This window comes from Podarcis pityusensis (genome assembly GCF_964106645.2).
Source record: "Podarcis pityusensis genome assembly, chromosome: 8".
In the NCBI taxonomy this organism is placed as follows: Eukaryota; Metazoa; Chordata; class Lepidosauria; order Squamata; family Lacertidae; genus Podarcis; species Podarcis pityusensis.
The window spans coordinates 1516249-1527344 of record NC_138033.1 but is presented as its reverse complement, the minus strand read 5'-3'; the positions used below and the strand labels follow the sequence as shown (position 1 = coordinate 1527344).

Below are 11096 nucleotides of genomic sequence, written 5' to 3'. Positions count from 1 at the left end.
ATTATTCTTTTATTCTCGCCAAGCTGCTTTAATTGTGTACAGATGTGCCAGCCTCAGCTGCCCCACCCAGGAAGGCTTGAGGAAGCACAACTTTGGGACTTTTGTAAAAATATAAACCATGTTTTATTAACAAAGCCAAAAACACGAACAACCCAAGTCAAAGAGGGTGTCTAGGCACAGACAGGCAACAGTTGAATCATCTGGAAGTTTGTCAGAAAGGAGAGAAATTAAGGTAACGTCAGGAAAGGAGGGGACTGACATCTCCACGGGCTTCACTCTGTCCAGCGGTGACCGCAGTGTGGGGCCGTGCAGACGTAATACAGCCTCATGGCATCCTAAAGCAGAGAGGGAAGGGGTGAGACGGGTATTCCAGGTGTGTTTCCATGCCTTGCCCCCGTGATCATAAAGACCTCCGGGGAAATGTGAAGGCTTAAAACCCAACAGAACCAGAAGCCACCTTTCAAACCTCCAGCTCCTAATTCCCAAGGTTTCGGAGCTCCGGAAAAAAAACTCCTGTTATGTTTGCAACATAACCATAATGCTGTTTTGTTTTGAACTGCAAATGCAGAACTGCAAATTGTTTTGGCTCTGGGAACGCCCTTCTGCGAGTCTGTAAGGAGCTCAGCTGAAACACCCACCCCTGGTGGGGTTTTTTTAAGTGACAGAGACTCCAAACTCTATGGCAGTCGCCCAGCTGGTTTTAAGAGGAGATATTTGAATAAGTGAGTGGGGCAGCGGGTGGAAAACAGACATGCAAATCAAGTGGGAGTCACGGCTGAAATTCTGCTACTGAAGTAGAGGACCCGATGTAGGGAAACCCACATGCAAAGCGAGCGAATGTCATTGCTCGTAACTTTTAAGAGGGGTGTTGCTGCCAGGGATTACAAAAACATCAGCTGCCCTAGATCTCAAAAGAAGTCTCCTCACCTCAGCCCTTGCGCTGTGAGACTGGAAAAACACGGCTTCCTTGTGGCCGCACCTGGAAGACAGGGGTGGAAAGATCTGGTTATGAGGCAGGGCAGATCCCGGAAGCGCGGAGGAAATGACCCACACCCCGCCTTCCCAACCTGGTATCCCACGCCCGATGTCTGGGACTAGCTGATGGGAGTCCAAAACGTCTGGGAGGGCTGGCCTCCTTCAAAGGTTTTTGTTTGTCCCAGGCTGTTCTATGCTTTGTGGCATTTGCCGGACTTTTTTTTAAAAAAGGAGAATGGCGACAGCTCAGCACTCACTTCTGGCAAGGGTGGTCCTCTGTTCGGGGCAGAGTTGGGTCCTGGGAAACGTCAGCAATGATCTGGGTTAGTTCACTGAAATACAGATGGTTAAAAAGTGATTCTTTTGATAGTTAGCCTGCCCACTTCCCGTCAGCCCATCTTGAAAATACATTGGAAACCATTATGTGATGAACGGCAATCTCTTGCTGTCAAAAGTCAGCCCCATCCCCAGGGGAAACCCACCCCCCTTTTCTTTTGCAGTCATCATTCTTCCCATTGCGCTGCTCCCAGGACACCTGGCTGCTTCCTTACCACCTTTCTGAATTTTCCAAAAAGACCCTCTCTTCTCATTTCTCCACCCCCATCGTTCTACCCGGACGCTGAGGTCCAGCACCGAGGGCCTTCAGGCAGTTCCCTCCCAGCGAGAAGCCAAGTTACAGAGAACCAGGCAGAGGGCCTTCTCGGTGGTGGCGCCCGCCCTGTGGAACGCCCTCCCATCAGATGTCAAAGGAATAAACAACTACCTGACATTTAGAAAACATCTGAAGGCAGCCCTGTTCAGGGAAGTTTTTAATGTGAGATATTTTAATGTATTTTTAATCTTTGTTGGAAGCCGCCCAGAGTGGCTGGGGAAACCCAGCAAGATGGGCGGGGTACAAATAAATTATTGTTGTTGTTGTTGTTGTTGTTGTTTCTGTGTGGGTGCTTCCCCCCACCCCCACTGACCACCTTGGCCTGGCACCTGGATTGGAAAGTATGGTTCTGTGAAGGCAGCCAAGAAATAACTTTTCACTGCAGCTGCGTCACTTTGCCAGTTCACGTTCAGCTTGTGATCAACCACTAGGGCATTTTTCCATGTTTCACTTGTCTGAACAAAGTGGATGCAAAACTAGGCTGGATTTTCAAGGCAGGAATACAGGAGGTTGCCTTATGTAAAGTCAGTGCGTTCCCTTATGCAGCGTGGCTGGCAATGGCATCTCCAGGGGCTTCAGGAAGATCAACACAGGCCAGCAATTCCTTCAAGGCAGCTGCTGGTACTTACTCAACTTCATGCGTGATCTTATTGACGTAGATGCAGCTATTGTCAGCCTCCTGCTGGTAGTCGCAGTTGCGGCACTGCAGGGAGAAGAGAAGAACGGTCACATGTTCACGTTCCCAGCAAGCCCTGGGGGGGCAAAACATCACCCACAAGACTGATGCCAGGAGGGAGAAACTGCCTGGCTGTCACAGACTGGTTGGACGTAGAGGAACGGTGGGAGGCACCAGCTGGGGAAGAAGGATCTGAGTGCGGGGAATGGTGGTGGGACAGAGGGAGGAGATGGGGAGGAGGAGGTGTCAGAAGCTGAAGGTGTAGCACGGCTTAGTGAGCTCCGAGTCTGCGGCAGAGAAAAGTCAAGAGAGAGGCGGCAGAGCAGGATGAGGGAGGCCAAGAGGCAGAGATGAGTCAGGCTGATGAAGCAGCACAGGTGTCTCCCCCTCCTGCTGTGACAAGTGCCCCTCTTCCCTGGGCTCCCAGGACCAGGAGAGGTAAGAAGTGTGAGGAGCAAAGGAAGACCTGCAGGCATAGTCTCAGATTGCTTAGGAAAGACCTGGAAGAGGAGACTTAGGCAGCTGTGGGAAGGCAGGGGCCTTCAGTCTCCGCAACTGCTTCATAAAGTACAAGACCTACCAAAGAAGAGTTGCCGGGCTCATTAGGCCTGGCATTCCTGTGCGGATCCTGTTTTTCTAATAAAGCGTTAACCACCTGCTCTGTGTGATTCACTGCTGTCTCACTCCTGACACTGCACACCCGTGATCCGTGCCCAGCAATCTCAAAGGCTGAGTTACGGCTGCCTCCCAAGGTGCACAGCTCGAAGCTAGCAAACATAGGGCAAAATGACCAAGCTTGCCCCTTTCCCGGCCAAAAGGTCCCAGCCAGGCAGCTGAGCTGGGAAGGGACTGCCACAAAGCCACAACAGCTCACGGTGAAACCCTGCACTCAAGAGTCTACCTGAAGAGAGTATTGCCACCTGACACTCACAGCATAGAGAAGGATCCTGTTCTCTTTGTCTTCTTTAGGGTACAACATGTTGTTGCTGTTAAAAAAGAGAGAAGAGAGAGAAAGATTTAAGTGAATTTCTTGGAGAATAGGTGGGATGCAAATGTAAAACTAGAACTAGTTGGACGGACATCCACTGAAGCTGAGTGGGGAGTGGGGGGCCAACAGCTGAGAGCCGCCTTGCCCGGCCCTGGCGCCCTCCAGATGTTGTGGGCAGCAGCAGCTGTTCTGGCTTGAGCTGACAGGAGCTGGAGCCCAAAGCCCAGGGGCAGAGAGCAGCTGCTTTGCGGGGAGAAAGTCCCAGGTTCAAGTCTCTGCCTGAAATCCTGGAGACCACGGCTGCCAGTCAGTGTAGACAATATGGGGCTAGATGGACCCATAAGTCTGACTCAGCACAAGGCTTAGCGATTCCTGCGCCCAAGTCCCTCATCAACATGGCAGGATAACTTTTTCTGATGCTAAGAGCTGTTAGGCAGTGGAAGAGACTCCTCAGAAGATGGTAGACTCTCCACTGAGAGCCAGTGTGGTGTAGTGGTTAAGATAGTCTCGTAATCTGGGGAACCGGGTTCGCGTCTCCGCTCCTCCACATGCAGCTGCTGGGTGACCTTGGGCCAGTCACACTTCTCTGAAGTCTCTCAGCCTCACTCACCTCACAGAGTGTTTGTTGTGGGGGAGGAAGGGAAAGGAGATTGTTAGCTGCTTTGAGACTCCTTAGGGTAGGGATAAAGCGGGATATCAAACCCAAACTCTTCTTCTCTTCCTTCCATGGAGGTTTTTAAGCGGAGGTTGGATGGCCCCCTGTCAGGGATGCTTCAGCTGTGATTCCTGCCATGCAAGGGGGTTGGTCTAGCTGGCCCCTGGGAGTCCCTCCACAATTCTATTATTCCTTCGCCCCAGTTTTAAAAGCGAACCCTTTTTTTTGCTCTGCAGCTCAGCAGGATCGCTGCCTGTCTTTGTTTTCCCATTACGTTATCAGAACAGGAATCTGTTGTGAACAGAACTCCAAGAGATGCTGGCTGGGTAGCTTTTCCTGTGCTCATAAATTGAGGGACGCAGAAATACTAATTTTGTTGTTGCTGTTTTATTATTTCTACCCTGCCCATTTGGCTGGGTTGCTCCAGCTTGCAACATATATAAAAACATAATAAAGCATTGCACATTATAAAAGTATGCCCTTATTGAAGTCCTCAACCTCCCTAATAATGGCCCTCACTACGCTACATTAAAAGGATAGGGGTGTCTCTGTGCTCTAAACCACTAAGCTTCTTGGGCTTGTCATCAGAAGGTCAGCAGTTCTAATCCACACAACAGAGTGAGCTCCCCTTGCTCGGTCCCTGCTCCTGCCAACCTAGCAGTTCAAAAGCATGCCAGTGCAGGTAGATAAATAGGTACCGCTGTGGCGGGAAGGTAAATGGCATTTCCATGCTCTCTGGTTTCCATCACGGTGTGCCGTTGCGCCAGAAGCGGTTTAGTCCTGCTGGCCACATGACCTGGAAAGCTGTCTGCGGACAAACACCGGCTCTCTCAGCCTGAACGCGAGATGAGTGCCGCAACCCCAGAGTCGCCTTTCACTGGACTTAACTATCCAGGTATCCTTTATCTTTTTTACCTTTTACATTAAGTAGGCTTGGGTGTCTTTTCTGCCAAGCATGTTTACGTGTAAGAGAAGCCCACACAGGTCATGCAGTGCCAGTGCCGCACTTCCTGGCAAAGACCTCCAAACAATCATTATACCCTTATCGTCATTACTATTTCCCAGGTTGTGACCACAGTGGCATGCTGTCAGCTTCAAGAAGCCACAGGTAAGAGTTGAATGCAAGGCTGAGACCAAAGGTGGAAAGAGAATGACATGTCCCCCTCCCCTAACACCCCATATGCCCCTGGAGGGGAGCCAATGGATCTCAAATCCTCAGTGAGTTAGGAACTTCCCCTACATGTGAAGACAGTTTCCAGCGAATTGAGCAAATGAGACCAACAGGAAGTCCAGCGGCCAAGAAGGCGGTTCCTGCCCCTGCTACAGAGGGAAGAGAGATGGGGCTCAGTTACCTGGGAAGGGACCCCATCAAGAGGAAGGAAAACTCTGGTCCTAAATCTCTGCTGCCTTTCAGGATATCTTTGGGAGAAGAGTGTGATGGCCTGGGACTTGGGCTCAGACTCGGAACCAGAGGAGACTCAGTCCGCACCGGATCCTTTGCCTCAGGCATCATCTGAACCAAGTCTGGGGCCTGATACTGAAGAATCCCAGTCTGCACAGGTTCCCCTGCAGCAAACCCCAGGTGGCCGAGTCAGGGGCCTGAGCCTGCCCGGGCTCCAGATGCGGGGATGACCTCGTTGCCTCCAGCTGGGCCATCACTTACAGCTGCTCCACTACCGGTTGGGTCAGGGGAGGCTGAGGCGGCCTCTGGGTCTAGTCACCCACCGACGTCTCCTGAGCTGCAGAGACTCAGGTCTGAGAGAAGGAGAGACCTGAGTACTCGCAGGAGGAGTGCTCGCCTTCGGGCAAAACAGGGAGGTGAGTTGCTGGGGGATCAGGACCGGCTGCTACCCCGACAGAGATAAAAGGCTGCTGGACCCCGCCCCAGGTTGCGGGAGCAACATTGCTGTTTGCCAGAACCTGCCTGAGACCCTGTACCTGCCCTTGCCTGGTTTCCTGCCTCGTGTCCTGCCAAACTGACTCCACGCGGAACCCTTGGATTCAGGATCGGACCTGGACCGCGTTGCTCGGGTTAAACCCCGGGCCCAGCACAAAGAGAAAGCTAAGGGGTAAACCCTACACAAATCCCGAGTGGAGTCAGCTAAGGAGGTTGGGTGGCGCCTTGTGCTCCTCCTTCCGTCAACTCCTGCCGCCAAGTTGGTGCCAAACGCATTGCTCTGCTTTCCTTTGGACCACCTCAGCAAGGCCAAGGGGGGGTTCTTCTCATCTGGGCAGCCCAGGACCTCCAGACACACTGCCCAGGCTTGCGCCCGGGCAGGTCATTTCAGTGATGCTAACACAGCAGTTTGACTTCACCCCCTGAGGCACACTCCATTGTCTCTCGAGACAAACAGGTGCTAACGATGATTACTTTTTAAGTTTGCATACCGCCCTTTTCTGAACACCCTGTTCCCAATTATCGCTCCAATGACCCAGAAACAACAACAGTAACAGCTCTTGGAATATTATTATGCTGGAATATTATAGCTTGGTTCAGGTGATATGGAGAGAGTTTGGCTTCAGCCTCAGAGGCGCACAGACATGTGCCAACCAAGATGACTTTTTAAGTTTGCTTACCGCCCTGTCTGGAACACAGAGTTCTCAACTTGGAAGGAGAAGAAGAGAGGGCCATGAAATAACCACACGGATTACTCTTAAAAGCAATTACTGCTTGAGTCTTATCGCCTGAGACAGATGATTCACATACTGGTGACATTGCGCTCCAAACTCCTGACATGACATGTTGGTGATCTCATGATCCCTATTTCCCAGCAGTTTGATATTGATATTAAAAAGTACAGGGGACAAGATAAAATCCTACAATATTCCAAAGTACCACGGCCAAGGAGTCTGTCACCTGTCCTCCATCGCCTCTCACTGGGAACAGTCCCACAGCTCACCAGCCCGTGCATCGAGTCTCTGGCTCTGAATCTAAATCCCAAAGCCAGATTAAAATGGATCCAGATAACTCTAAACTGGTGACTGGGAGCGGCCGCCAAGACCATATAACACTGGTCCTGAAAGACCTACATTGGCTCCCAGTACGTTTCCGAGCACAATTCAAAGTGTTGGTGTTGACCTTGAAAGCCCTGAACGGCCTCAAAGGCCCAGGATACCTGAAGGAGCATCTCCACCCCCATCGTTCTGCCCGGACGCTGAGGTCCAGTGCCGAGGGCCTTCTGGCGGTTCCCTCCCTGCGAGAAGTAAGGTTACAGGGAACCAGGCAGAGGGCCTTCTCGGTGGTGGCGCCCGCCCTGTGGAACGCCCTCCCACCAGATGTCAAGGAAATAAACAACCATCTGATGTTTAGAAGACATCTGAAGGCAGCCCTGTTCAGGGAAGCTTTTAATGTCCCAAGTTTTTCTGAATTATTAATATTTTGTTGGAAGCTGCCCAGAGTGGCTGGGGAAACCCAGCCAGATGGATGGGGTATAAGTTGTTGTTGTTCATGATCATCATCATCAAAGCTTTTATCGGCTTCATATACAAACATCCATAACATAACAATACAGAGTTACCGCTTCCCCCATGGCACAAAACATTTACCCCCCCCCCAAAAAGGAGAGGCAGAGCAGACTGTTGTCACATCTCTAGGTCTCCAGGGAGATCAGTTGTCTGCAATGTGTTTCGACAACAGAATACAGTGGTACTTCAAAATGCAAATGGGATCCATTCCAGAGCCCTGTTCGCATCCTGAATAGAACGTAAGATGCGACTGTGCGTCTGCACGTGCCGCGTTTTGCCGCTTCCGCGCGTGACGTGATTTTTACCGTCTGCGCATGCTCGAGCAGCAAAACCTGGAAGTAACACGCTCCTTTAATTCCAGGTCGCCATGGTGCGCAACCCAAAATACTTATCCTGAAGCATATTTATCCCGAGGTATGACTGTAGCAGATAAAGATATCTGGCCACTAACTTAGTGAGCTCCTGGTCATTCCCCAATAGTAGAAAGTGTATGACCTCTGGTTTCCATTTGGGGATGCAGAGTTGCTCTAGGAATTGCTGGCGGAGATCAGCATATAGTTTACATTTAAGAACCATGTGAGTAAGAGTTTCCACCAGGTGGTCATCCCATCAGCAGATTCTCTCTCTGCCATGCCCAGGAACCTTCCCCATGGCTTTGAGTTGAACCTGGCCAGCGAAAAGGTCCTTCCTTCTTGAGGGTTGAGCAAAAATTCGAGGTAGTTGTGGTTAGTTTCATGTGCCCAGGAAAGTTGAAAGTCAAGAAGGGAGCATGTTGTTGTTGTTAAATTGCTGTTGTTATTTCCTATTATTCTCCTTACTATGGTTGCTGCTGCTGCTGCTCCACCACGAGCATCTCTCCCTAACCCCGTGTACCTGAAAAAGTGTGCATGCACACGAAAGCTCATACCAATAACTAACTTAAAAGTTAAAGGGACCGTTAGGTCCAGTCGTGGCCGACTCTGGGGTTGCGGCGCTCATCTCGCTTTATGGCCAAGGGAGCCGGCGTACAGCTTCCGGGTCGTGTGGCCAGCATGACTAAGCCGATTCTGGTGAACCAGAGCAGCGCATGGAAACACCGTTTACCTTCCCGCCGGAGCGGTACCTATTTATCTACTTGCACTTGCCGTGCTTTTGAACTGCTAGGTTGGCAGGAGCAGGGACCGAGCAACGGGAGCTCACCCCGTCGCGGGGATTTGAAATGCTGACCTTCTGATCCACAGTGGTTTAGACCCTAATAACTAACTTAGTTGGTCTCTAAGGTGCTACTGGAAGGAATTTTTAAATTTAATTTAATTTAATTTTCTTTCCCTAACCCCTGACTGTGTTTTGGGAAACCATGCCAGTCCCTGTTTATTTCCGGTTCTTGCTTCTGCAGGATATCCGCCTTCTCGGCATATCACAGACCTGCAGCGTTGGGAGGGGGACCCCCGAGGTCATCTAGCCCGGCCCCTGAGGGGACTGATGGGGGGCCGTTCAATGCGGCCCCCGCCCTCTCCTCATCTCTCTCCTCCCCCCCCCGTCCCGCCGCCCCCGCCTCCCCCTCCGGCCTCACCATTCCTGGCAGAAGCGGATCCCCACGAAGCCCGGCTCGTAGGCCCCTTCCGACTCCATGGCAACCGCCCGGACTGCGCAGGCGCAAAACGGCCCTCCCGCCCGGAGCCCGGCTCAGGCTCGGCTTCCCGGGCTGGGACTGCGCAGGCGCGGCTCCCGGCGACCACCGCCCGCCCTTCTCCTCTTCGGCGCTTCGGCTACGGCAGCCGGCAGGGGCCAGAATAGACCCGAGCGCGGCCGCTCCGAAGTCTGCGCGGGCGGAGGTGGATGTTCTGGTCGCCTCGCCTGAAAAAGGAGATGGAAAAGGATTCAGGGGGAAAAGGGATCCCAAAAGATACAGAGGAGGGAGGGACTCCCCGCTTGGGAGGAAGGTGCACTCTGGGAATAAGTAATCATAAAAAAGGAAATTATTATTATTAATAATAACAAAACAACAACAACAACAACAACAACAATAACAACAACAACAACAACATTTTTATTGGCTTTACAATTTAATATTCCACACATCAATATAATAATAATAATAATAATAATAATAATAATAGAATTAATATATATTCCCTCCTGCACCCTGTGACTTCCCTCAACTTCCCCTTCTGGTTCATTAAATGTTTGTTACTTCTGCTTAATTTATTTTCTCCTGTTTCGTTGATCTTTTCATTAAATGTTCTTATAATCTTATCACTTATTTATACCATATTTTCCTTCCAATTATATCTTTCACTTAATTAATTTCTGATTTATTGCTTCTTAATCTTTACATTTTTTTCATAATCATGTTTACTCAAATCCTGCTAGTGAGTCCATTTCTTTACAGTGTTTCTGTAACTACAGCAGGAACAGTTCCCATCCTTTTTTAGAGTCTCTATTGTCCTTGTCTCTCAGTCTTTCTGTGAGTTTTGCCATTTCTGCACATTCCGTAAGTTTTTTTTGCCATTCTTCTTTCGTTGGCATCTTGGCATCTTTCCATTTTTGGACAGGTGACCTCACCTAGGCCCGAAGTCACCCCCCACCAAAGCAGGCTCAAAACTTCTCAAAGCTTTTCAAAATCATTTTCTCAGCAGCTAAGCATCAGAAACATTCCGCTCTGCTGTAACAAAGGTAGAGAACAGTCCATTGTTTCTCAGGCCAGAAGACATGAGCAAGGCCAGAAGACATGAGAAAGGCCTGAGAAACAATGGACTGTTCTCTACCTTTGTTACAGCAGAGCGGAATGTTTCTGATGCTTAGCTGCTGAGAAAATGATTTTGAAAAGCTTTGAGAAGCTTTGAGCCTGCTTTGGTGGGGGGTGACTTCGGGCCTAGGTGAGGTCACCTGTCCTCACCTTCCTTCAGTAAAATCCTAGCTGCTGTTGTAGCATGCAGCAATAACTTCTTCCACTCTTTTGGCAATTCCTGCCCTATAAAGGTATAATGATTATTAGATCTTTTCCAGAAAGTTCTGTTCTGTGGGACCCCTGGGGGCTTCTCTTACACGTAAACATGCTTGGCAGAAAAGACGCCCAAGCCTACTCAGAGTAGCATAACGAGGCCATTATCGGGGAGGTTGAGGACTTCCAATAAGAAAAGGGCATACTTTTTAGTGTGCAATGTTTTATTATGTTTTTCTATATGTTTGAAGCACTGCCGCGCCACTTTAAAGAGACATGGCTCCCCCCCCCATCCCTCTCCACAGTGTCACAAGAATTCTAAGGCATCACAAATAAAAACGAAGGCTCATAAATGCACAAGATAAACACACGTACGTAAGTACCCAAACCACGTGTCTGAAATAGTGCAGGGGAGGAATCCTGAAGCCGCCTTGGCTCTTAATGACCGCAAATATTTCCTCTGCGGGAGGAAATACCTTGAGGAAACCTCTCCCGATAGTTCCTTTCACTTAACGAATCCTTCAGAGCCACTCAAAAGAGCACATTTTGTGCATGAAGAGGCGATAGGGGAGGTCTGTGACCAGGGTTTCTGAAACCAGGGTATGTACCATTTCAAAAGATGACTGGCTAGGATAATGCAACCCGCAAGTATTATCAAGTGTCAGAAGGCAAGATAAGTATCAAAACATAAGACATGGTGTACGAGGAAGACTCTGAGAAGGAGGCGTCTGGGTAAAATCAAGGCAGCAACTGACCTACTTG

General features: G+C 50.1%; 1 protein-coding gene across 2 annotated transcripts; it reads right to left on the bottom strand.

Moving 5' to 3' along the window:
* Nucleotides 1-99: 99 nt before the first annotated feature.
* Nucleotides 100-9112, bottom strand: POLR2I (RNA polymerase II subunit I). 2 transcript variants are annotated; one of them, XM_081019522.1, is made up of 7 exons: nucleotides 8964-9072; nucleotides 6027-6239; nucleotides 3235-3289; nucleotides 2257-2330; nucleotides 1233-1307; nucleotides 928-979; nucleotides 100-335 (listed from the first exon to the last, which is right to left on the bottom strand). In XM_081019522.1, the coding sequence occupies exons 3-7, from the start codon at nucleotides 3280-3282 to the stop codon at nucleotides 273-275; spliced, it is 312 nt and encodes a 103-aa protein (XP_080875648.1). In that variant the 5' UTR covers nucleotides 3283-3289; nucleotides 6027-6239; nucleotides 8964-9072; the 3' UTR covers nucleotides 100-272. The 2 variants fall into 2 exon arrangements, with proteins under 2 accessions (XP_080875648.1, XP_080875647.1); XM_081019521.1 differs by lacking the exon at nucleotides 6027-6239 and having other exon boundaries at nucleotides 8964-9112.
* Nucleotides 9113-11096: the final 1984 nt, after the last annotated feature.